We start from the raw sequence: 27,280 nt of genomic DNA on the forward strand, positions 1-27,280 counted from the left end.
ACAGAAAAACATAATAAAACTTAGTATCATATTAACAATCAACCCAAAAATAATTAATAATAAGTGAAATGACGCAACTTAAACATAAGATCAAAATAAATTTAATATTTAATAAATATAAAATAATAGCAATTTAACATTGATGATCATCACTGGGTTTTTTTTTTTTTTTTCCAACGAGCATTTTAATGATGAACGTAAAATAGCAACAAAGGAGGTAACAGCTTTAGAATAAAAAAAAGGGTTGAAAGTATTAAAATTTTTTTCCAGATTTTCATTTTCTTCCTTAACTGTCCACTTCCAAGAGGGAAACAACGACAGGAAAATTGGAGCTTCCTTTTTATTATACGATACCAGATAACCTGGCTGTAATATTGTCCATGGCTCCAGGGCTCCATTTATATTCATTCCGAATATTTCTCTGTACATCTTGTATTATTAATTCGGTCTATAAGACTTAGCCTAATAAATTACTACTAATTTTATTATTGTTCTAGCTCGTAGAGTTTTCGGCACAATCACATGCTCGCTCAAGAAACAGACGAGTCTAATGCAGACAATTTAACACTCTTGTTAGCCACGACATTTAGCACAGCGGACAACCCAAGAATCTTAAAAAGGATAGTGCTAAAAAAAGAAGTTAGGGTGACAAACAAAGACGAGAAAGAAAAGTTGTTGAGTTGAGAGGCTGAAAGCTAAGAAAATGGAAGGGATAGAACACAAAATAGTGAAGGTGAATGGTATAAACATGCATGTGGCAGAAAAAGGGAAAGGCCCTGTGATTCTTTTCCTCCATGGCTTCCCCGAGCTATGGTACTCTTGGCGTCACCAGATCATTGCTTTGTCTTCCCTGGGCTACCGAGCTGTGGCCCCTGACCTGAGGGGCTTCGGTGACACGGATGCCCCACATCCAGTCACCAGTTACACGTGCTTCCATATACTGGGGGATTTGGTTGAGCTCTTGGATGTTGTTGCTCCGGACCAGGAGAAGGTTTTCGTAGTAGGACATGACTTGGGCGCTTACATGGCTTGGTATTTGTGTTTGTTTAGGCCAGAGAAAGTGAAAGCTTTGTTGAATTTGAGTGTGCCATTCCTTCCATTTACTCGACAAGTTAGACCCATTGATGGCTGGAGAGCTTTCTATGGGAATGATTATTACATCTGCAGATTTCAGGTTTTTGTGCCACACTTTTCTATTGTCTGTTCAAAATATTTTATAGGTTCCAAGAAGGCTTTACTTTTTGCTATTGGTTTATTCAATTTGTTGTTCCACTAGATTTGGCAACTTTTTATAGATCAGTAAGGATCATAATCAGAACTGAGATTAATCCTCTTTGATATATATTAACAGGAACCTGGAGAAATAGAAGCAGAATTTTCAGAGATTGGTACAGAAAGAGTTGTCAAGGAGTTCCTAACATACAGGGTTCCGGGTCCAATTTTGTTAACCAAAGGCAAACTATTCGGACATTCAGCAGATACCCCAATCAAATTACCTTCTTGGTTGTCGGAGGAAGAAGTTGACTACTATGTCGCTAAATTTGACAAGAATGGCGGTTTCACTGGTGGAATCAACTATTACCGAAACTCGGACAGGTATATGTTTCAATTCTTTTTCCAACCTTAATCTAGATAATTCTAAACACTATAATGTAGATAATTCTAAACACTATAAAGTAACACGGAAACGTTATCATTTACCATTTTAATAAAAATTGTATATGATTTTGATGAAAGTAAAAAAAAATATATTTTTTGTTTGATTTATCGATACAAATTTAATACGATAATTTTTTATATTTTACATATATTTGATACAATACGAATACAATACGAATATACAAATAATCATGTACCAACAATTTATGCAGCATCTCAAGTTCCTTATATTTCTGTTTGGTTTTTGACAGAAATTGGGAACTCTTGGCACCATGGGCTGGTTGTGAGATCAAAGTATCAGCTAAGTTTATTGTGGGGGATCAGGACCTGGTTTATCATATGCCTGGTATCAAGGAATACATTCACAGTGGTGGGTTCAAGAAAGATGTGCCACTTTTGCAGGAAGTAGTGGTAATGGAAGGAGTTGGGCACTTCATCAACATGGAAAAAGCAGACGACATAAACAATCACATTTATGATTTCTTCCGCCAGTTTGTTTGATATTTCAAGTCCTTCCCTGCTCTATGTATGTCAGCCTTCGTGTAATAAATTTGGCTAGGATCCATGATGTTCAACCAGCCTTTGTGTAATAGTCTTAGACTGTCATGCTTTTGGAATTGTTTGACAAATAGATATTGCCTTTTATCTATGGATGAAAACGAAAATTCAAAAGAACACAAGCTAGAAGTGGAATTTCTTTTCCCTGTAAAATTTCATTAGCTATGATAATCAGCATTACAACATAGGAATAGCAGTGCATCAAGTAAAAGGTCCAGCTGATGTTCATAACTTATGGTCATGGATCATAACATGTCAAAATAATTAACTAATTGAGGTAGTTAAAAATAGAGATGTTTAAGTATCAAGTCCAGTCTAATTCACAGAATATCTCAATTATCTTAAATGGATGACGATGGGCTATGTTTGGTGGAAAATTTGAGGGAAAAATGGAATCCATGGATTTTATTTTTTAACTGTTAGGTGAGAGTGAAAAAGTTGAAGGAAAAATTTATTGAGGAAAATAAGGGCGAAATTCTATAAAAATATTTTCCCTCTTTCTGGTAAAAAATTGAGAAAAAACAAGAGGAAAAAAAAAAAAAAAAGAAGAAAGCTACGTCATTGTCTGTTTTGCATCTTCCCAAAATCAAGATCAATATCAAGTTCGGTTCTGATAGACATTGAAAGAGACGGATGCAGGTCGAGAGTTGGAGCTTCTGTTAAAAGCTAAATCTCAGTTCCTAATCTCATTTGCCCAAAGTTGGAAGAGGAAGAAGAACAATTGGGAGATTTTCCTACAAATTCCCATGTACCAAACAGAAATAGAATAATACTATTTTAACAGAAATGATAAATTTGAAAAAAATAACGTAACAGAAAAACATAATAGAACTTGAATTTTAATATCATATTAACTACCAACAAAAAATCAATGAGTAATAAATAAATGAAATGATTCAACTTAAATATAAAATCACAATAAAACTGATATTTAATATTTATAAGATAACAACAATTAAACATTGATGATCATCGCTGGGTTTTTTATTTTTTTGGTAAAATAGCAACCAGGAGATAATAGTCTCAGAAGTACTAAAATTTGAACAGATCCAAATGTCTGCCTCTTAAGAACGACAATTAACTAAACTAAACTAAGTTACAAGGTCAAGCCTGAAAGGTATTTCCAGATTTTCATTTTCTTCCTTATCTGTCCACTTCCAAGAGGGAAACGAACAACAGGAGCATTGGAATTTTCATTTTTATTGTTTTTACCCCCAATTATTAGACGATATCAGATAACATGGCTGTAATATTGTCCATGGATCCAGGCTCCATTTATATTCTTTCCAAATATTATCTATCCATCTTGTATATATTAATTTGGTCTATTACGCAATGAATAAATAAATTTAGTAAAGACTTTAGACTAATAAATTAGTACTAATTTTATTATTATTGTAGCTCATAGAGTTTTCGGGCACAATCACACGGTCGCTCAAGAAACAGACAAGTCTAATGCAGACAATTTAACACTCTTGTTAGCCATGACATTTAGCACAGCGGACAACCAAAGAATCTTCAAAAGGACAGTGCCATAAAAAAGACGTTACGGTGACAAACAAAGACGAGAAAGAAAAGTTGTTGAGTTGAGAGGCTGAAAGCTAAGAAAATGGAAGGGATAGAACACAAAATGGTGAAGGTGAATGGTATATCCTCAATTTACCCATTTTAGTTATATCCTCAAGAATCTATAAATGGGTTAATTTTGGTTGGTCAAGTGTGGCTATATTTTTGCTAGCTATGTCCATAGACTTGGACAATGTTATGATCACTTTGTAGACCTCAATTAAACTCATATTGTTGTGGTCAGAAATCATAAATTTTATATCGGTTATGTATTAAAATTTGATTTAAGATATAATTATTAACCATGACGGAATTAAAATAAATACTATCTTACAAATTAGTATAAACCGTGGCATATACTATCCTTCACATGGCAGGAACCTGGAGAAATAGAGGCTGAATTTGCTGAGATTGGTACGCACAGAGTTGTCAAGGAATTCCTAACATACCGAGTTCCAGGTCCAATTATGTTAACCAAAGGCAAACTCTTCGGACATTCAGCAGATACCCCAATTACGTTGCCTTCTTGGTTATCAGAGGAAGAAGTTAACTACTATGTCACTAAATTTGACAAGAAAGGCTTTACCGGTGGAATCAACTATTACCGAAACGTTGACCGGTTTGTTTCAATTCTTTCCAACAACTAATGACACTTTTATTCATGTTTTAGTGCTACTTTATAAATTCTGTTTTCTCTATTTGTTTTTATGACAGAAACTGGGAACTCTTGGCACCTTGGAGTGGTTGTGAAATCAAAACACCAGTTAAGTTCATTGTAGGTGATCGAGACCTGGTTTATCATATCCCTGGCCTTAAGGAATTTATTCACAATGGTGGGTTCAAGAAAGCTGTACCACTTTTGCAGGAAGTAGTTGTAATGGAAGGAGTTGGGCACTTCATCAACATGGAAAAAGCAGATGAGATTAACAATCACATCTATGACTTCTTCCGCCAATTGGAATAACATCAAAGCCATGTCCCTTTAAGCTTTTGTATGATAAAATTTGGCTGGGATGATCGCCTAGACTCATCCATGTCTTAAGAAGATTAATATTCTTGGACTGTCATGCTCTTGGAATTAATAATTTCACAGAAACAATGTTCGTCTTTTTTTTATATAAAGGATCTAGAGAAAAAATTTATTGAGATTAGAATTTAAATATCAGAGATATTGAATATTATTTTTTAAAATTGGATTAACTAAATTAAGGATAAGTTCAATATTTGCCTTTTTACCTATAGTGAAACACAAAATGGAAAAGGATACCCAAATTTCTTGCTCTGGAATTTTTTTCCTCTGCAACGTTGAGAAATTCTAGTCATGAATATGCTATGACTAGCTCATTCAAAAGTAAACATCCTCAATGAGGTCCCCGATGGGTGGACGTTAGCATCTGCAGGAAAAAATCAAATCAATTGCCACATTTCATCCATCCACTGCCAGACGAGAAAAACATCAAAATAAAGTTTCGTTACTATTACCCAAAAAATAATTTGATGAAGCCTACCCGAGAGCACCATACACTTAACAAAATATATATATATATATATATATATGATCTCTGACGTTTCTGCATTATCCATATGATTTTTCCTTTTTAAGCTTGAACTTTGGTTGAGCAAATCTTTGAACTTATTTCCGAGCTTGTAAATGAGCTTTGGTTGAAACGTGCAAGCACATGAAAATACAATGCTAAACAGAAAAATGAAGTAAACAACTACACTATTCAATGAATAATTTGTGAGTAGATTTAATATTAATTAATTTATTAAAATTAACAAATAATTACAAATAATATTTTTAAATTTATTAGTTAAATGAATAGACTAAAAAAATAGTAAAATATATTTATATTTGATTAAGTTACACTCAAAGTGTAAACAAATAAGGCTTTTGTGAATAAACTCAATTTCTGTTTATTTATTAAATTTATCAAATAATCACAAATAATATTCCAAAATTCATAAATTAAAAAAAATAAATAACAAAGTTCACTTTCATTTGAAAAAACGGTGCCTAACAGAAATGTGGCGTGCTTTTTTCAAAGTGCATAGTCCATTATCAAAGGCATGTCTACAAACGGTGCCTCTCAGCATTCAATCCATGAGAGTGACATGAATGGCAAATCATTCACGAATCTGTCATAGTGCATAGCCCGTTCAACAAATATAGAGAACTCCAGATATCCTCCAAATGTAAGTCTTAAAAATTAAAGGCAAACAAAAACCAATACCTTGGTGTTGGGACAGGAGAATGGAAGGGGGAAAAAAGAATGGTGGAACCCAAAACAGAATCAAACAATGTATGTCATGTCCTAGCATTACAAACTTATGATACATAACAAAAACTCAAAATAATTGCAATTAGCAAAACATAATCCTAAGGAGATCTGTTAGGTTCCTAAAGAAGCTCTGTCATCTGGGCCGGCGAGCATGATCTGGCATTAGCCAAAAATAAAAATCATTTAGCTGGGGGAAAACAGTGAAAGAAAAGGACAAAATTAGTAGGTTTAAGTTCATACACATTGGGTGTACACAAGCAGAATTTGGACAACCACTTACATTGCAGTCAAATGCAAATCTCCTGGCAAGCATAATGGCTCCATTTCTATCTCTCTCTGATTCAAATGCTAATACAACTGAAAGACCTTTCTTTGCTTGCCAAAACAATGCCTGGGCGGCTGCATTTCCACCCCCTCTAACTCCACAAAGCTGAAGCATAAGCACAAAGTGTAAGAAACAACCTATGTTTTTAACATAGTACACACATCAGATATGAATATCAGAAATATCATGTTTAATATTAATTTGTTAATCATTTATACGGCGGTGTGGTTCTTAGAAGTATGAGAGTGCATTATCCACATGTTTGCATGGGATTCTTGTTCTATGGCTCTTTTCCATTACCTTCTTACTACGCCTTGTACGTAAAATTGCTTCTAAATAACGACAGCCAAAAGAAAAGCCATAAAGGAAAATGTGTAGAATATATGCAGAACACCAAAACTCCTCTTTCTTCCCCTTTACCGGTAGAAAACACCAAAGCAACTTTCATTAATGAGAAAATTTACAATCCCTGATACCTGCATTGAGGTGGAATAATATTCTTTGGCAATTATCCTCTTTCCTTTACAAAGCTTCATCCTCATCTTCCCCACGTGTAGTACATGAATAGATTCTGATGGATGATCTGCACCATTCATCTGGGTGACAACTACCTATAAAATAATGAAACGGTAATACTATAATATAAGAAAGCCAAAATAAGGAAATAAGTAGTTAAAATCTTTACAGAAGATATGAGAACCATTTTTGCTATCCATTCATTCAGCAAACAACCTATAAAGTGAACATAAATTAGAAGCCAAAACAAATAAATAAATAAATAGTTACATTTTCAAGCACATACAATATTCTCATGCATCCACTGCACCTCAAACCAGTGAAAATTTGATGAGATGAAAATAAGTCAATTAAACATGTGCAAAGAATTAAAACCTTTTCAGCATGGTATTTTCGGACCAAAACCAGAATGTGCCAGGCACAGATCAAATGAGTGCTAGCAAGATTATAGAGCCTATTTAGTCAATGAGGAGCAGCAGGGTCAATCACAAGCAAGGTCAAGTTTATTGGTAAGCAACAGAAATTGGGATCAGAGAATAACCGACTCCAGAGAGGAAGTTGTGCCTGATGCAGGAACTATAAATTCAACATTATTTTTCTACAATTTTAAAGCTTGAAGCTCAGAGGGATTATTCAGGGTTTAAAATTCTACAAAGTAAGGGAAAATGTTTAAATCTCCAATGCTCTAATGTGCTGCAGCAACAGGAGAAACTATTCGAAGAACAAAGTGATATCTGGCAAAAGAAAATAAGCAGAGGAGAGATCATTTCCCTAGGCAACCACTGCTCATGAGATAGTAATTGCATCACACCTTAGTTGCAAAGAAAAGTCACCTCAAAGTGGAAACTCTTATTATTATCTGCTAAGCATAAAAAAATTCTTTTAAAACTTTACCAAATATAAAACAGCAACTAAATAAATCAATATAGAAAGACTCAATGACAAAACCCTAATTGAAGTACCCAAACCACATAAAGGCAAATACTATTCATTTAGCCATATATAGGAGAACTTTTGGAAGTAGGACAACATACATTGAATTCAACATCATGTTTCCGCACAAGTGCCTCCACATAGTTTCCCAAACCAGCAGCTGTTTTCTCAAACAAAGGAAAAAAAAAAAAGGTTGTAGATTTCATTAAGTAATGAGAAATAGAAATTTCAAAACTTCTTAAGTAAAAAAAAAAAAAATGTAGGCAAAAAAAACACGCAGCATAGCAAACCTGGATCAATAGCACCATTAGTTGTCAATATGATCAGCTGGCCATCATAAACAATCTCAGCCTGCAGGATTCGACCAACATCAAAAGGCTCTGGAGCATAAACTGATTTGCTAGCACCTGATAAAAAAGCAAGGTAGACCAACAAAATCAGATCCCAAAGGCTTTGCTTCGTAGAGTGGATAGAAAAATGGAAAGACAGAAAATTAGAGGGAGAGAAAAGTAAAAAGATGGAAAAATATATTATTTTTCTTTCCATAGCATGCTTGGAAAGAAAGATGGAAAAGTGAAAAGCTAACTTCTGTTTTATTTAAAAAAAGATTAAATTTTAAAATAGCTGTACCTCTATTCCTTGCTAATGGAAAAAGAACATAAATCAAATTGTGTTTATGGTAATTATCATAGAATGCATGGGCTTAATAGAGAATGTACACATAATTTTGAAAGTTATAGGAAATTTAATCAACTGTATTAGGGAGACCAATTTTATTGACTTGAATATGACAAGCTATTAAAATTTTTAATATATCATAAAATAACATGCTATCCCACTTGATAATATTTGCATTTCAGACCAATTAATGCCTAATGGAATACTTGAACATGGGCAATACTACTTTGCATGCTTAACCTCCAACTTTAATTAAATAAATTACCAAAAAATAAATCAACTTTAATTAACAGCCACAATGATGTTCAATGTGGGAAAATATTTATTTACAGCTAGTTGTAATCTTGTAATCTGTATATTTATATTTGTATCTCTAGAATTAAGTATTTGTATCCCTAGAATTAAGGAAGATTTAGTTTCCTAGTTTAACCCCTAGTTAATTGTATATAAACCTAAGAGTCTTGTATAATTCAAAATAAGCAGTTTTTCAATATACATTCAGTTTCCACATGATATCAGAGCTGAGAAACTTATTGAAAATCCTCGAAAAGCCTACTATGGTATTTTCTTTGGGTAAAGTTTCTAGTTCAGGTAAAGCTTCCGATTCTCATAGATTAAATGTCTCGGCTAAGCCTATTACGAGTTCTTGGGTCATTGACTCACGAGCCACAGACCACATGACACATTCCTCACAAAAGTTTAGTACATATAACTTGTGTCCTAGTAATAAGAAAATTGTTGTTGCTGATGGTTCACTTACCACAGTGGCAGGATTAGGAGATGTTCAAGTTAATCCCTCGTTTGTTCTCAAAAATGTTCTTCATGTTCCTAGATTGTCTATTAATCTGATATCTATACAAAAACTTACCAGAGATATGAATTGCAAAGTAACTTTTTATCCTTCTTATTGTGAATTTCAAGACCAGAGTTCGGGAAAGATGATTGGACTTGCTAAGGAGAAGGATGGACTATACTATCTTGAGACATCAAATAACACAAGTAGTATCAAAAATAGTTTACCTTTGTCATTTCTTTCTGAAAAATCTTTCAATAAAGACAAAATTTGGCTTTATCAATTTCGTCTTGGACATCCTTCTTTTGGAACCTTGAGAAACATGTTTCCTTCTTTGTTCAAAGGATTAAATGTTGAAGATTTTCATTGTGATATTTGTGAATTTGCAAAACATAGACGTGTGTCTTTTCCAATCAGTAACAAAAAAAGTTCTACTCCCTTTTACTTGATTCATAGTGACATTTAGGGTCCCTCTACAATTCCTAATATTTCTGGTGCGAGATGGTTTGTTTCATTCATAAATGATTGTACTAGGGTCTCTTGGGTCTTTTTACTTAAATCCAAATCAGATGTGAATAGTGTTTTTAAGCTTCCAAAACATGATCTAAAATCAATTTGGAGTGAGAATCAAGAGATTTAGGTCTGATAATACAAGAGACTACTTCAACCAGAGTCTATCCACCTATGTCCAAAAAGAGGGGATTATCCATGAGTCATCTTGTGTTAATACTCCACAGCAGAATGGAGTGGCAGAGAGGAAAAATAGTCATTTACTAGCCACAACCCGAGCCTTTCTTTTTCAAGCAAATGTACCTAAATCTTATTGGGGGGAAGTTGTTCTCACTACCACACACATTATAAATAGGTTACCTTCAAAAGTTTTGGGATTTAAAACTCCTATGGAATTACTCTCACAATTTTATCCCAACCTCAATACCACAAACAATCTCACACCTAGGATATTTGGTTGTACATCATTTATTCATGTTCACAGTCATAACAGGAGAAAGTTGGATCCAAGAGCGATTAAGTGTATTTTTGTGGGGTATTCTTCAACTCAAAAAGGATATAAGTGCTATCATCCTCCTACCAAAAATTCTATGTGTCTGTAGATGTCACTTTTGAAGAAAATAAACCATTTTTTACTCAACCTTATCTTCAGGGGGAGACTTCATTCATGGAAGATAAGGATAAAGACTTCTTTTTGCTTGATTTGCCCCATTCTTCAACATTTACACCCATTAATTCTTCTGAGTCGAAACCTGTTTCTGCTGAGCCCAAGTCAAACACTGAATTTGAGTCTGAACCCATTCCAAATACGGAAGATGTGACAAAGGATAATATTGTTCTTGATTCTATGAAGGAATTACAGGTGTACTCAAGAAGGAAAGTTCCAGATCCTGAACCAGTGCGAGTCCAAGAACATGATCCTAACTCTGAAAATGAGGTAACTACAGTTTTTGACTCTGTTTCTCAAAATGAGCATGAATCTTCTAACACTATAACTAGTGATTATGATTTGCCTATTGCCATTAGGAAAGGAACCAGAGAATGTACCAAGTATCCACTATACCCAATATCTAATTTTGTGTCATTTGAAAAATTCTCACCATCCTACAAAAATTTTCTTGTGAGCCTAAACACTATTTCTGTTCCAATTACATTATCCGAGGCATTATCCAATGAGAAATGGAGGCAAGCCATGAAAATAGAAATGGAGGCCTTAGAGAAAAATCAGACATGGGAATTGATAGAGTTGCCTAAAGGAAAAAATTCAGTGGGGTGTAAATGGGTTTTCACTGTAAAATACAAGGCAGATGGTACTATTGAAAGTTATAAAGCTAGGTTAGTGGCTAAGGGCTACACTCAAACCTATGGAGTAGATTACCAGGAAACCTTTGCTCCAGTTGCCAAGATGAATACAGTTAGGATTTTGTTATCATTGGCTGCAAATTACAATTGGCAGCTTCAACAATTTGATGTAAAGAATGCTTTTTTACATGGTGATTTGAAAGAAGAAATATATATGAAGGTTCCACCGGGATTTGGAGGTCATCTAGAAGCAAACAAAGTATGCAGGCTAAAAAAGGCTTTATATGGCCTTAAACAGTCTCCTAGAGCTTGGTTCGGGAGATTTGTCAAAGTGATGCTAGCAATAGGATATAAACAGAGTCAAGGAGATCACATATTGTTTATCAAGCACTCTGATTCAGGGAAAGTCACAGTTCTATTAGTGTATGTTGATGATATAATTGTAACTGGTGATGATGAAAAAGAGAGAGAATCTCTAAAACAGTGTTTAGCTAGAGAATTTGAGATAAAAGAGCTAGGGAGATTGAAGTACTTCCTAGGAATTGAAGTAGCTCACTCACGGCATGGTATTTTTATCTCACAACAGAAATATGTGATGGATCTTCTAAAGGAAACTGGGAAGCTTGCATGTAAACCTGCAAATACCCCTATAGATCCTAATCATAAAATTGGAGAAGCTAATGAAGATGCTGCTGTAAATAGAGAGATGTACCAAAGATTAGTTGGAAGACTCATTTATCTCTCACATACTAGACCTGATATAGCATATGCTGTGATTGTGGTAAGTCAATTTATGCATAGTCCTAAAGAAGTGCACCTACAGGCTGTCTACCGTATATTGCACTATTTGAAGGCCAATCCTGTGAGAGGTATCTTATTCAAAAGAAATTCGGGGTTAGTTCTAGAAGCATATACAGATGCTGATTATGCAGGTTCAGTAACTGATAAAAGATCCACCTCAGGCTACTGTACTTTCTTAGGTGCTAATCTTGTGACTTGGAGGAGTAAAAAACAGAATGTGGTGGCAAGATCAAGTGCTGAAGCAGAGTTCAGAGCAATGGCTCAAGGAATTTGTGAACTACTATGGTTAAAGATTATCTTAGAAGACTTGAAGATCAAGTGGGATGGACCAATGAGACTCTACTGTGATAACAAGTCTGCAATAAGCATTGCACATAATCCTGTACAACATGACAGAACAAAACACATTGAAGTAGACCGGCATTTCATAAAGGAGAAACTAGACAGTGGGTTGATTTGTACACCTTATGTATCAACCAAGGGTCAACTTGCAGATGTGTTGACTAAAGGTCTCAGCAGTGCAACATTTCAAGGAATTATTTCCAAGCTGGGAATGGAAAACACCTATTCACCAGCTTAAGGGGGAGTGTGGGAAAACACTTATTTACAGCTGGTTGTAATCTTGTAATCTGTATATTTATATTTGTATCTCTAGAATTAAGTATTTGTATCCCTAGAATTAAGGAAGATTTAGTTTCCTAGTTTAACCCCTAGTTAGTTGTATATAAACCTAAGATTATTGTATAATTCAAAATAAGCAGTTTTTCAATATACATTCAGTTTCCACATTCAGCTTTAAGGAACAGCAAGTGTTAAGACAATGATTCGCTGACAACATAACTAAATACTGCATAATGGGGAACAAGATTTAAACATATTTACTAACAAGAATAGGCATAAGAAAGGAAATGAAGACCTATGTTAGTCGGACTCGGGGTGAGTATTGGATATGGTTATGTGTACGACACTGGTAAGTGCAATTTTTCTAAGTTTTTCCATATATTTGGAGGGTCGGAACTGCTTACATATGTCCATAGAATATGTTCCGGACACAGGTACTTCAAGGAAAATAAAAGGTTGGAGCAACATAGAAGAAGACACTAAAACGTGTTATGACATTAATATTTTTCTTTCATCAAGAAAATCAGTTTCCCATGCGTCAGCCACCACCTGTTCAATATTCTTAAACATAAAGAGAAAAGCATCAATGGCTATCTTACCCGATATAAGCTCCTTTTTGCTACCTTCAGACATAATACGATACCATTGAATTGGACATTTTGAAAGTTCTGGAGCAATATCAGAGCAAGGTTTAATCCGCAAATAAGAACCTAAAGTTTCAGCACCATCCAATTCATATAAATGAGATAAATTTCCCTCAACTCTCTTGCTTTTTGCTAGCTGTTAAAAAAGGGTTAAGGAAAGCAAAAGGTTAAAGTAGTCAATGATCAAAGGAAAAGAATATATCGATCATATGCAACACTCTACTCCAGACAAATGCATAAGAGAAATTAGAAAATGAATGTATCAGAGAAGTTAATTGAAAATCCTTCACAAAGAATACCAATATACCACTGCAAACTAGCAAACAAAATGATACTAATTATCCACTATTTCTGCTTCTTTATTTCAAATGGAATAACTAAAATACTAGGAGCTGATAAACAATTCTGGGAAAAAATCTATTAGGGATGAATTTTATTTGGATAGCAAGAAACCATAAGATCATGTGTATGGCATTTTGAAATCGATTAGACAAGATTCAGAAAGAAAATTAAATATCAAGAAATCTTGAAATTTTAGTCTTTGATGTTGAACTAATTTAGGGTTAAGCTGTAGATAGTGTACTATTAAGTCTTATTTTTTATTCTTTAGAATAGAAGATTTTGCATTTCATTTATTGTGGGGTTTTCCAAATATTAAGAGTCATGGTTATCATGGTAATTTCCAGAGGTGCTGCAAATAGCTAGATTTGAGTCTACCACTCTTATATTAGCTTTTTTCTAATGTTCTACAGCTTTTATTTATATAGTTCAGGAGTTGTTGAGAGTCAATTTTATAGTTCTCTATCTTGGATCTCAAATCCTTGTAGAATTCAAATTATTATTTCCTATGCTTATGCTTTCTTTATGGACTAATTAGTATTCAAAATTTTCCATCCATGGATGTTCGTTTCCCTGGTTAGACAGTTAACCAGATAATGAGTGAAATTTCAACATGATAATTACACTGTCTAGCATGACTTGCCAAATTGTCAGTTATCACGTGATTAAGTGTCTTAAAAATTCTAAGCATAAGAAAGATCAACCTGCTAGTACGCAATACTTTAGCGATTAGCAAAAATTCTCAAATAAACAATACCACAATATACCATTAAACTGAATCATCTAAACTCGTACAGATCATTTTTAAGGATAAAACAAAATGAATTTCCTACCCATCATTATTGCAGCTCTTGCCTATGACAAACACATCCAAATTGGTTGAAAGATTTGAAAAATGCATAAGAAATGAAGTGATAACGGTACAGATCGGATTAGATTCAGTTCGATTTTTCGTTTTATTTAAAATATATATAAAAGCTAAAAAAAATACAATTCGGTTCCCCTTTTTTTTTTGTTTTTCATTTCTCGATCCGAAATCCAATCCAATCCTAATATATACTTTTAATATCCGAACTTAATCCGAATTGAATAAGAAAAAAACCAATCCGAACCGAACACTACAGTTTCAAATCGGTTTTCGGTTTTATCCATTTTTTTCTCACTGAAACATATGAGGCCCTCAGCCTTAATATGCTGAAACCGGAAGAACTAAAGATCAAAGCATTATCCAAAAGATGCATAGACTTAGCTAATTTTTCAGTTCCAAACAATGTCCTACAATAAAGTAAATACCAATATGCTAAATGGAAAGGAAAGTGAAAAAGAAATGTAAAATTTGTGGCCCAACATTGTGCCTAAAAGAACAAATCTTGGAAGATCAAAGAACAAGCTAGAAATCTATGAACATTCATTCGACTACTAGAATGGCTGAAAGAAACTGATTAACTAAATCTACAGAACAAAAGGCAAACCTCTTTTTGAAGCAGTAGGGAATGCTTAGACTTCTCTGCAAGTTGAATCCTTAATGCTCGAAGCTCATGTTGCATATCCATAACCTGCAAAATTTGATATTGGTTGAACTCATCCACTGTTTCAACTAAAAATGGATGGAAATGAGACATCTTGCAGAATTTGAACTGTAACGCAGCAAAGCATACAAATTCTAAAGGATGCTTCTACATATATTAATATACAGACTTGCTATGATTTGCTTTTTGAGCAAACAACCTCAATATTACAAAAGCTCATCCATAGCTTGATTTATTTTGTAGCCAAAGACAATCCATCATTAAATTAGAAAACTCTATGCTAGAGACCAAACAGAAAACTTAAAGACAAAAAAAATTTAAACAATAATTCTCTTATCAATGTAGACACAAAGGTTAACCTGAGAATCTGCTCAATTAGACTTCAATATACATAAACAAGTCAAATTGCATCATTTATCACTATGCATCCCACTCCATTGTTACCTCAGAATGCCACAAAAGAAATGCCCAAGTGGATCGTCTATAAGTGATTTTCATGTTCTGATGAACAATATTCATCACTATCAAGTCCATTTTCTTTTTCTTCTAATTTTTTTGTTTGGTGCAGAGGAAGTGGGGCCATGGCAATAATAAGACTTGCTTTTTGGTAATAATATTTTTAAAACTTGGCTTGCTTTGTCATTTTCTTGAGAAGACTGGAGTTCATCACACAATTCCATTTCCTTTTTCTTTTGTCTTCACTTAAAGAGCAAGAAAGGATCATGATCACATTAAGACTTGCTTTTTGGTAATCCTATCTAAAAAAGGCAACAGCAGAAGCAACAAAAACTCAAATAATAAGTACTTTACCTTAGCCCAGACAAGGCCTAGATTTAAATTATATTTAAAAGATACATGCATAAACCATGCACATGGTAACAAACAGCCTCTTATATTTATTGCTTTTTTACCTATAATTTATTTTATTTTATTTTAATCTTTACAGATAGATTTTTGTCCCTTAACTGAATCCAAAAATAGGCTTAACAGACTTAAAACCATTAATATACCTCAAATGATTAGGGCTAGGAAACAGGAATTAAACAAGAAATCCCATCAACCCCAGCAAGCCATTGTGGCCTCAAGAAATATGGTGAAAGTACTCCAAATACAATGTTGTCCATGCACTTCATATAAGATTATGAGTTTGTAGGACTAAAAGATTATGAATTTCTACAACAGCCACATACAACTAGCATCATGCACAAAAATAAAACAATTTTCATGGATAAAATAATAGAGACAGAAGCAAGAGATAAACCCATAAATGACTAAAAATAATTCAAAAGAATCTTTTTGAATACTTATGAAAAAAGAATCAGTCACAGATCTGAGATTAACCTTGCTTGGTTGGTGCAGCATTTTGATCCGTCTAGCCTCTTGAACCTCCTTCATTAATTCTTCCGGGTCCTGAAATCCATGTGAAATAGTTGTCCTCTAAGGAAAAGACAAAATTGCTACAATAAAATCACACAAAGTAGAAACTGTTATGATGAACATGAGAAACTGACAAGAGAACAGTATAAATACGAAATTTGAATTAATTTATAGTAAAATTAAGATATGTCTAAGCAATAGATATTTTTCACAGTTAATGCAACGTGGAAAGAGAGAATCAATATACAGCCAGATATGTTTAGCAGGTAGATCATTGACAATGCAAATTCGCACAACCAAACTTTGAAAGTCCAGAAAAGACAAATGAAAAAACAAAAACCTGTTTGCCTGAAGCTCGAGACATTTGTTCTTGTTCCTGAAGGGCCTCTTCCACCCTCTGAACTGCTGTTCTTGCATTCTCAATTTCAGAACGAGCAAAAGCTCTTTCTTCATCAACAAGTTTCTTAGCATCTTCAGAAGCCTATACACAAATATGCAAAAGTAAAGCACTAACAGAAGAATTATTACATCTACTTCTATGCATCGAAGAAGAAAAAAAGGAATTAAGCAAATAATTTCTGGATCCAGGCCCAGCTTAGTTAGGTACTTAGATTACTCCCACAAAATAATTATAGCAGCCTTCTTTTAAAAACAAAAAAAAATTAAAGGTTGTTCAGGGTCAGGGCATCTTGGGTTTTCTTTTCTATCTTTCATTCTCAAAATACATTTCTGAAAACAAAACAGTTGTTAGGTGCTTTTATTTCTCAGCTAAAACTGCATTTGAATAACTTAAACCAAAAAATATAGAAGCATAAACAGTTTAGAATTAGGAAAGCATGACCTTTTATAACTTGCCTATTTGGGGCTTAATAATTAGGAAAATGTGGGCAAGGAAAATAAAAGCTTGCCAGTATAATCAGAGGGCAACAAACAGAGCATTCTGCCACTATTGTATCAGTAATGGTACAACAACAGCAATCAGAACAGAACCAAACCAAATAAACAATAAAAGGAGATAAAAGATTAAAGTTATGGCAGGTGTCATAAAGAATAGCTACGATAACAGGTTCTCTAAAATAATCGCACACTATTTAAATGGAAAAGGCAAGCACAACATTTCCTAAACTATTATCTTGTTCAAAATTTCAATAGGATATCCTCAAACTCCAAGTGCAAAATATATATTTGTAACTTCAGAGAACCATAATTTAACCTACATCACCACAGCCAAAAACATTAGTACTTTAGAAAAGAAAAAGGCATTCTTCCACTAAACTATAATAACTAACCAAGTGGTGTCATATACATTCACTTTTCAGCCAAATTGATCTATAGAGGTAATTTAACATGAAATTCTGAATGCTGAGGAGAAACACTGTAACAGATCTCTCTCTGTCATGACAATACATTAGATTTTCTAAACGTTAATCAAAATAATATATAAGCTAGTACTTATCTCTTAACCAAAAAACACACTTAGGAAAGCATCCTACGTATATATAGAGGATAATGCATTTAATTGTTAGCATTTTCAGATATATTGATGCTACGAATATACATCCCTAAACAAACTTACTATGAAATCCAGAAAAAAAAAAAAAAGGATGGCATATCATCCAGCATTTATCATACGTTATATTACCTGCTTAAGGAAATTTGCTAGTTTCTTCACTTCTGCCTTTTCTTGAATCAACTCTCCTTCTCTTTGAGTAAGTTGAACTGCCAGAGCTTCCACCTGGTGAAATAACCATAATTCAAAGGCCATTATTGCCTCACTTGAAAGTTTGCAGGCCATATACATTAACCAAGAATCTAAATAGATGGTTCTAGAACCATGCAAAGGGGAAAAGATGTAACCAGGGCTAAAAGAGAGCATCTCAAGCATTGAAGTACCTTTTTTTCCTTTTTATCTTTATCCATTTTTTTCCACCCAAAAGGTGGGGGAAAGACATATTCTCAAAGCTCATATCAAACAAGATGAACTTTTCTCCCAGGAAGGAAGTTAGCTTGATATCTAACCTTACCATAAATGATAGTGATAAGACAAAATATTACAATATTATTGCAGAAAGCAAAATATCACCATTCACTTGCCATGTTATTTATACAACCAAATCCTTCCTAACTAGAAAGCAGGAATGGATACAGAATATCATATTTAATGGTAAATTAACTCCTATCCTAACACTTTACCAATAATTACAGTATGAACAATGTTGATACAAATGATAATAACACCCTTGAATCTAATGCTGCCAACTGAAGCAACAAATTGATAATCATTGCCCTTAAAGATACGGCATACTTTTTCTCCTCATCCTTAAACATGAACATTATTTCTCTATGCACCAAGATTAATAGCAAAGTTTTATTAAAGTAAAATCTAGGATTACATTTTAAATAGCATTTAACTTCCAAAACCATGATAAATAGAAGTAGCATAGCACAGTTATAGGTAACAAACTCTATGGTAGAAGCACAAGGTAGAACACTAACTAACCATGGAAATAGCTTCCTGTACATCATCCTTGTTTCTTCCAGCCACACGCCCTTTTAAAGATTCCAGGGCATCCCTAAGCTTCTTCAAAAGTACATGTTTCTCCAGCGAAGCTGCCTCTCTGAGTCTAGCCTGAATCCAATATATGACTAGATTATGATTTGTTTACATGACAATCCGTATAGGTTAGAAATTAATAGTCGTGATGCTTCTCAACTGTGAACAGAAACAACAGAGAAAGATAGAAGAATCACTCACATGAACAGACTACTCAGTGAACTAACCTATTTCTTCAATCCAGTGATACTCCAAGATGCATAAACACAATGATAACAACCCATAAAACAAAATCTACTATTCAACTGATCTTAATGCCACTAACTGGCAAAACTGAGCTAACCTTTTATTAAACACAAACCAACGTATAAGTAGTTTCCAACAACCTATCTTCAATTCCTTGAATTCTTCATAAGGATTAAATAAGTCCATCAATGTCAGGCAATTTAAACAAATGTCTTTAGCAATCTATCAAAAAAACCTGCAATGCATAAATAAATGAATTCAACCTCTTCAGACAACTTAGCAGCAGCCGCTAACCCCTTCTCGAATTTACTAGCAAGGTCACGAACAGAGAGGCGTTTCTGCTGCTCCAATAACATTGCGGTCTCACGTGCAACAACCTCCTTCATGGACAAAAATTTAGGACCGTCTTTGATATCCACAATCTGATTATTTGCCCCAATTTTGTAATTGGGAAAACGACTCGAAGCAAATATTACATCAGCTGACAGAGCTGGAACTGCTTCCTTTTGCATGGTATTACCAAAATCCCGACTGACCCTCGTCATTGTTCCGAAACTAAACTCTGTTAGATCACCAAAAATCAAAGGGTTTTAATTCTTCAGTTCTGGAAAAGGATTTAACTTACTAGAAAAAAAATTAGAAATGGATAAATCATTGCAAAAAAAAAAAGCCAATTTTAGTTAGATAATTACAAGTTTGGTAACTAAGCAGAAATAAATTAAAATAATATTCCAAGTACGCCTAATATAATCGAAAAATGCAAAACAAAAATTATAGATCAAAAGTTCAGAAAAAAAAAATCAGAAAATTCTCTAAACTCTAACCAAAATAAAACACCCCATGAAAACTTGTAAAGCAGAGGGAAGTTGAAACAAAAGAGCAAAAACAAAAACAAAAAAAGGGAGAGAGTATTTGGTTATAAGAAACCCTAATTCAAGAAAAAGGTTAAAAAAGAGAATTGAACTTACAGATCATGAAAATTGAGGAAAAAATAAAAAGGAAAATTAAAATAGCGGAACTAGATTGTTGGATCAGCTAGGACTAAATGAAGAGGAAGTGTATGGATTATGTAGAGAAATTAATATAAATAGTTGACGATGAAAAGATAAATAATGTAAGAAAAGAGAATATGCAGGGAAGTGTTTTTTTCTTTTTTTGGTTAGTTGTTCTGCTTTTTGAAAAGGGAGGGCAAAAGAATAGAAAAGCCGAGAGAAAGAAAGAAAAAGCCGCCCTTCCTCTTTGGATTACTTTCTTTTTTTTTTTTCTAATTCGACAGCATCTTATGTTTTTAATTTACTTCATTCTCAAATGGCCTGTATGTTGTCTTTAGTTTACACGTACTCGCCTAATTATTAAAAAATTTTCTTAACTATTTTATTTTTATTAAATAAATTTATATATATATATATATTTTTTACATATATTCAAATAAATTATTATTTTAAATCATAGATTGATTTATATTAAGAATTTGTTTAAATATAAACAAAAGGTTAAAGGTTTATTTAAATGTAAATTAAATATTAAATATTTATTTAGATGCTTTAAAAAATAATAATTTATTTAGATAAAATGATAAAATTTAAGAGTTTTATTTTTGTTATTTTATCATATTCTTTTACTTTCTTTACTTTTGATATAAAACTTATTTTTTCTATTTAAAAAAAACTATTTTTTATTTGTTATGTAAAATATCTATGCATTTAAGCTTTAACATTTATTAAAAAATCATTAATTTTTTATTTAAAAAAATCATAACCTAAAAATTTAAAAAAAAAAGTTATAGATAGTAAAATTTAAATTCTAAACTTACAACATTTTTGTTCAACTTTATTTTACTTTTCTAACAATTAAGCTTAGGATTATATTTAACAGCGTAATTTCATTTAATTTGATAAAGATTTAACAATCATCATATTAGTCATATACTATTATTATATTTAATATGAAAAATATTTTCTTCAATAACATCTTAAAATTGTATTTTTAAAATTTTATGCAAAATATTTTTATATTTGAGTACCAACATATTTTCTCTTTGTTATGAGAATATAAAAAATTATAGTAAATAATATTGACAAATTATATAACAAAATAAACCTAAAAGTTCAAAAGAAACAAGACTAATAAGTAGTTATGGAATTAAACCATCTGATTTAAATATATAAAAATTTATCGGATTGAACCAATCTTTTCTTATCTTATTTAAATATATAAAAGTCAAACCCGTTGATAAAAAAGAAAATAGTCAATGTGGATAATTTATATTTTAAGTTAAAAAATAATTAGTTAGACTAAATTAATTACATTTATTACTTTTTAAATAACCAATATTTTTATCTTATATGGATAAGCTATAATTAATTTGATCAATAATACAAATAAAAATAGAAACTAAATAAAAAGTTAATTACTCATGAATATATTTCCTTATCTTCTAATTACTCTTGAAAAGTTAAATAAAATTTAATATAGTAAATAAAGAAAGAGAAATTAGCCATTTAACAAGTTGACAATAATAAAATTTTTAAATTAGGAAGATTTTGTTTTCTTTTTTAAAAATACAAATTAGGAAAGAATTATGTAATTTTGAAGAAAAAATACATTAATTTCGTATTTTTTTTATTACTTATTACATTATATGGTTAATAATAATAACTTTTTAATGCATTTGCGATAATGCCTCTTAATAACAATATAAATACAAATATTTTTTTTAGAAAAAATATTAAGTAAATCGAATTAGACTATTTTTCAACTTTGTTTTATTGCAATTTTGTCTCTATTATTTTATAAGAAATTTATTTTGTAATCTTGCTTACTGTTTTTTTGTAAGTCCATTGAAATTTTACTCATATAATTTTGTTTATACAATTGTTAGATTTTATTTTTAGAATAGCAATTTTATCAACTATATATTTTAATATACTTTTTCTTTTATAATTTATAATTTAAAGGCGAATCTTTAATATATCCTATAAATATATATATGTTGAATTTGATGTTGCTAGATAATTATTTTCTTTTGCCAAGTATTAGTTAGTAAAAGCTTAACGATTTTGTTTTATTTTGGGTAATTAGTCAATAAAATTATATTGATTTGCAAGGCTTTACAATCAGATGCCAATGACGATTAAGTAATTTCGATGCTATCATACTTGACAACTATGCATTAGTTGAGAGCCAAAGTCATAAGAATTCTCATATATTATATTGTAAGCTAAGTCGACCAAAAATGATATAATTAATTGTGATCTAACTAAATATGTCTTAGTTTTAATTGAAAATAAAAAAAATTATTTTTTAAGTTCTTAATAAATGAAACTTTAGATGATGTAAGATGGTGTTAATTTGTGATTTTTACTAATCTTATAAAAATGGAACAAATTCCTCATTTTTGTGAAATTTACCATTTATTTCATTTAACAAGTTTTAAAATTTTGGAAATTCTCAAGATATAATTGAAACTCTTATACCCAATTTTCTATATTCTTCTATATTTTTTTTAGATAGGCATTCTTGATTCAACTTTTTTTAGGTAGATAGACATCCAAGATACCATGTTGATATGTCACTAATTCATAACAAGAAACACACGCAAGCAATATTGAAAGAAAAATGTCAATGCTTTGGTTCTAACATAGGTTTAACTTTTTTAGAATATAAGATATATATTAATACAACTTCTTCCTCCATTCGGAGAAATCATATATATAATTAAGTTCTAAATTTAATATATTAATATTACAACAAAAACGTTATACAATTAATATTAAATTTTATTTTGACATTATTTTTTTTAAATATGTAACTTTATCTAATTAATTATTTCTATGTTCTCTTAAAATTAGGTGAATATAGTTTATCTTATATCTTATATATTATTATATAAATATATAAAATGCCAAACCCTTTGATAAAAAGAAAATAGTTCATTGTGGATAGTTTATATTTTTGACATGTGGATGGGTTTAAAAATCACTAAGTGTTCCGTAATAAATGTATTTTATTTATTTAAAAATTATTATTATTATTTATAAGAACATTTTTATAAGTTAAAAAAATTAGTTAGACTAAATCAATTACATTTATTACCTTTTAAATATCCAATATTTTTACCTTATATGAAAAGTTACAATTAATTTGGTCAATTATATAAATCTTATATCTTATCTTATATCTTATATAAAAGCCAAAGCCTTGAACAAAAAGGAAATAATTTGATGTGAATAATTTATCTTTTGCAACATGTGAACAATTTAAAAAATTGACATGTGTTAAAATCTATTAAGCATTTAAAATTTAAAATTTAAAATTTAATGATAAAATAAATTTAATTTCATATGCCATATTTCCATTATTATAAAACACGTTCAATGATTCTTATTAACATGTAAATTTTATATTTTGCAACATGTGAACAATTTAAAAAATTGACATGTGTTAAAATCAATTATGCATTTCAAATATAAAATATAAAATTTAATGATCAAATAAATTTAATTTCATATGCCATATTTCCATTATTATAAAACACGTTCAATGATTCTTATTAACATGTAAGGAAAATATTATTTATTTTTGAATAACTAATTAACTAAAATAAATTAAGAACAAAATAAGAACAATAATATTTAAATTAAAAATAATTTATGCTTGACAATTAAAATAGTCAAGTATAGTACATATTCAATATACTTGAGAGAAATGAAAAGAGAGATTTTGAAATTAGTGTAATAACGATAATAAAATTAATTTTGATTTGACATACTAAAATTAATTTTAATTAATTTGATTATCTATTAATCATTTTAAAATTATATATTAAATACATATACATATATATAACTTAAAAGGAGGAGTTAGTAGGTTATATTTTTTAATAAATATAATTCAAGAGTTAAATATTTGTAATTGAAAAAAAAGACATGAAATTACTTTATTTATTAATAATGGCAATCAAAATTTTAATACCTTGCATATGAAATTAACAATAGTGATTTAAGGTATATAATAAAAAAAGGTAGTCAATTTAGTTTTTTAAAATTAAAAATGTATCAAATAAAACAAAATAATTTTATTAAAGGAAACATGGTATTTTTAAGATTGTCCATGTGTTAATAATATAAACCATTCACATTGAAAGTTTTCTTTTTTTGCCAAAGACTTTATCTTTTATATATTTACTAGTTTTATCCGTACAATCCATGGGGTTTTTATTTTTTATAAAATTATTTGAATTAATTAATTAAGTCTCAAAAAATATTATCTTTCTTTTAAATTTTAAATTTATATGTTGTATTCATTTTAATTTGAAATCAAAGCATAAACAAATCTTCTTATATAATTATATTTAAAATTGGAGAGCATATTTTCTTTTTATTTTTATTTTTTTCCAACAACTTATAGATTATATTTATTAACATAGATTTAAAATAAGGTACTTGGATTTTACAATTAGTGTAAAATGTATGATAAAGCACACAAGTAAATATAAACATTATTTCATGATTATTTTTCAAATTTAAGGATTTGTTGGATCTTTATTTAATAGTGAGTTTGACATATTTATAGGTACTTATGAATTTGAAATTCATCTTTTTATATTTGTCAAATTAAATCAATAATCATATTGAATTTTTTTAATTTGTGCATACTTCGTACATTTTATTCTTACAATATATATAGCTAATCATTTTAAAATCATATATTAAATATATATATACATATATATATATATATGTAGCTTAAAATGAGGAGCCAATAGGTTATATTTTTTAAAAAAATTTAAAAATATTTTTTTAATAAATAAAATCCAAGAGTTGAATATTTGTAATTGAAAAAAAAGACATAAAATTATTTTATTTATTAATAATCGCAATTATTAATTGTAAAAGACATAAAATTATTTTATTTATTAATAATTTTAATACATCCCATATGAATTTAAGGAGTGATTTACACTATGTTTGAATTGAGGGGAGAGGAATAAAAGGAAAGGAAATGAAAATAAAAAAAAAGAAGTAATGGAAATAGGAAAACCCTTCATTTGTTTTGATAAACTTTTAATTTAAAGTAAAGGAAAGAGGTGAAAACCCAATAACATTTAGTTTTCCTTATAATCCCCACTTTTTTAATACCTCAATTTGGAGGAAAAGCTAAGGAAATGAAAACTGAAAAAATTTTATTTTTATAAAAAGACTATCATATTCATATTTTTATTATGATATTAGATTTAATTATATAACGACATTTCATACAAAAATAATTTTTTTATTAGTATTTTATATAACATTATATTTTATAAAACATTTTATGAATTTTCAAGTCTTAACAATAAAATAAGTTAAATTATTGTCAGAATAAATTAAAAGATTGAATTAAATACAAAATTAAGAATAAATCAATAATTAACTAATACATTTTACTGTAGTAAATATGCTTAATTTTGTTTACAAAAAATTATTTATACAAACTAGGTAGTATAAAGATATATTTATATATTATATGTTACTTTATAAAAAAAGAGGTTATAATTGAAAAAACTATTATAATAAATTATTTTCTTTTCTTTTCACTATTCATTCAAACAATGATTGTTAAAATTCTTTTCTTTTTTTTTTATTAATTTTAACTATCTAAAGAAGAGGTACATTTACCATTTTCTTTACTTTAAAAAACTTTCCTTTCATTTATTTTTCTTTATTAATATCTATTTAAACATAACATTAAGGTAAATAATAAAAAAAAGTAGTCAATTTAGTTTTTTGAATTATTTTTTAAATAAAAAATGTATCAAATAAAACAAAATAAATTTATCAGAGGAAACACCATATTTTTAAGACTATCTATATGTAAATAATATAGACCATTCACATTGGAAGTTTCTTTTTTTTTTGCCAAAGACTTTATCTTTTATATATTTATATATAAGATAATAAAATGAATTTAAATTTAAATTATTATTGGAAAAATCAAATTTAAATTTTATATAATCTTTCAATATTACAATACTAGATTAAATTGAGGGCTTTCTAGCATGTGAGAAAATAATTTGAATTACTTTCAATCAAGTAATCCATATCAAAAAACCATATTTTAGAAACTTATTACCTATCAATTATTTGATATTCCAACAAAAGCTTATAATATTTGGAAACTATATAATCATTAAAATAGTTAATATATTTTTACAAAAATAATTTATGAATTTCATTACTTTATTTGAACAAATTTCACTCACCGTTAAATTGTACCACCTAATATTGATATAATTTTTATATTATGCAGTCTTTTATATTTATAATTTAGCGTAGAATATAATCTAAAAAGGACCAATAACCGTGTAGATTGTTCAAGAATGTTGAACTTTTAATTCCAATTTTCAGGGTTCAAAATTTAATAATCTCAACTAAAAAATATATAATTTAAAAATATCTATTAAAATGCAAGTACATAGAAATAGGAAAATGTAGTCAATAAACAAGTATGAACTTTTTAATAAAATTTTTGAAATTGATTATTTAATGGTTATTTAGCGTATATAAATATGTTGATTGCAATTAAATTATTAGCTTTTTAATATATAAAATCTTATCTTATATAAATATAAAAGCCAAAACCTTTACCAAAATGAAATAATCTGATGTGGATAATCTACATTTTTAATATATGGACAATCTAAAAAATTAACATGTATTTAGAATTAATTATGCATTTAAAATTTAGAATTTAATGATCAAATAAATTTAATTTCAAATATCTTATTTCCATTATTATAAAATACATTCAACGATTCTTATTAACACGTAAGGAAAAATCTTATTTATTTTCGAATGATTAATTGATTAAAATAAATTAAAAACCAAGTCAATAGTAATAATATTTAAATTAAAAGTAATTTATACTTAACAATTAAAAGAGTTAAGTATAATGTATATTCAATATACTTAAAAGAAATGAAAAAAGATATTTTGAAATTATGGTAATAACAATAATCAAATTAATTTTGATTTCGCATACTAAAATTAATTTTAGTTGATTTGAT

General features: G+C 29.8%; 2 protein-coding genes across 4 annotated transcripts; one reads left to right on the forward strand and one right to left on the reverse strand.

The window, feature by feature from the left end:
* Positions 1-398: 398 nt before the first annotated feature.
* On the forward strand, positions 399-4,874 carry LOC111301197 (epoxide hydrolase 1-like). Of its 2 annotated transcripts, none has more exons than XM_022896687.2 (3): positions 399-1,174; positions 1,352-1,596; positions 1,911-2,308. In XM_022896687.2, exons 1-3 carry the CDS (start codon positions 704-706, stop codon positions 2,158-2,160), a joined length of 966 nt encoding a protein of 321 aa, XP_022752422.1. In that variant the 5' UTR covers positions 399-703; the 3' UTR covers positions 2,161-2,308. The 2 variants fall into 2 exon arrangements, with proteins under 2 accessions (XP_022752422.1, XP_022752423.2); XM_022896688.2 differs by lacking the exons at positions 1,352-1,596; positions 1,911-2,308 and adding exons at positions 4,161-4,402; positions 4,498-4,874 and having other exon boundaries at positions 562-1,174.
* Positions 4,875-5,969: 1,095 nt separating this feature from the next.
* Positions 5,970-20,293, reverse strand: LOC111301198 (stomatal closure-related actin-binding protein 1-like). 2 transcript variants are annotated; one of them, XM_022896690.2, is made up of 13 exons: positions 20,202-20,293; positions 19,497-19,795; positions 18,934-19,062; positions 18,076-18,168; positions 16,774-16,914; positions 16,398-16,466; positions 15,000-15,083; positions 13,144-13,324; positions 8,130-8,246; positions 7,941-7,999; positions 6,867-7,001; positions 6,346-6,495; positions 5,970-6,221 (listed from the first exon to the last, which is right to left on the reverse strand). In XM_022896690.2, the coding sequence occupies exons 2-13, from the start codon at positions 19,776-19,778 to the stop codon at positions 6,177-6,179; spliced, it is 1,485 nt and encodes a 494-aa protein (XP_022752425.1). In that variant the 5' UTR covers positions 19,779-19,795; positions 20,202-20,293; the 3' UTR covers positions 5,970-6,176. The 2 variants fall into 2 exon arrangements, with proteins under 2 accessions (XP_022752425.1, XP_022752424.1); XM_022896689.2 differs by having other exon boundaries at positions 5,970-6,252.
* Between the last annotated feature and the right edge of the window lie 6,987 nt (positions 20,294-27,280).

The sequence above is a fragment of the Durio zibethinus genome, chromosome 15 (assembly GCF_047325235.1).
Source record: "Durio zibethinus cultivar Kanyao isolate XHJ-2024 chromosome 15, ASM4732523v1, whole genome shotgun sequence".
In the NCBI taxonomy this organism is placed as follows: Eukaryota; Viridiplantae; Streptophyta; class Magnoliopsida; order Malvales; family Malvaceae; genus Durio; species Durio zibethinus.

What these genes read in the sequence shown, in the direction of transcription:
- LOC111301198 (XM_022896689.2), bottom strand. Translation starts at nt 19,778, where the DNA reads ATGACGAGGGTCAGTCGGGATTTTGGTAATACCATGCAAAAGGAAGCA. An exon ending in TAGCAAATTTCCTTAAGCAG is followed by an intron (nt 16,915 to 18,075) that starts GTAATATAACGT and finishes ATTTGTGTATAG; the next exon opens with GCTTCTGAAGATGCTAAGAA. An exon ending in TAATGGTGCTATTGATCCAG is followed by an intron (nt 8,000 to 8,129) that starts GTTTGCTATGCT and finishes TTGAGAAAACAG; the next exon opens with CTGCTGGTTTGGGAAACTAT.
- LOC111301197 (XM_022896687.2), top strand. Translation starts at nt 704, where the DNA reads ATGGAAGGGATAGAACACAAAATAGTGAAGGTGAATGGTATAAACATG. An exon ending in ATTACATCTGCAGATTTCAG is followed by an intron (nt 1,175 to 1,351) that starts GTTTTTGTGCCA and finishes ATATATTAACAG; the next exon opens with GAACCTGGAGAAATAGAAGC. An exon ending in TATTACCGAAACTCGGACAG is followed by an intron (nt 1,597 to 1,910) that starts GTATATGTTTCA and finishes GGTTTTTGACAG; the next exon opens with AAATTGGGAACTCTTGGCAC.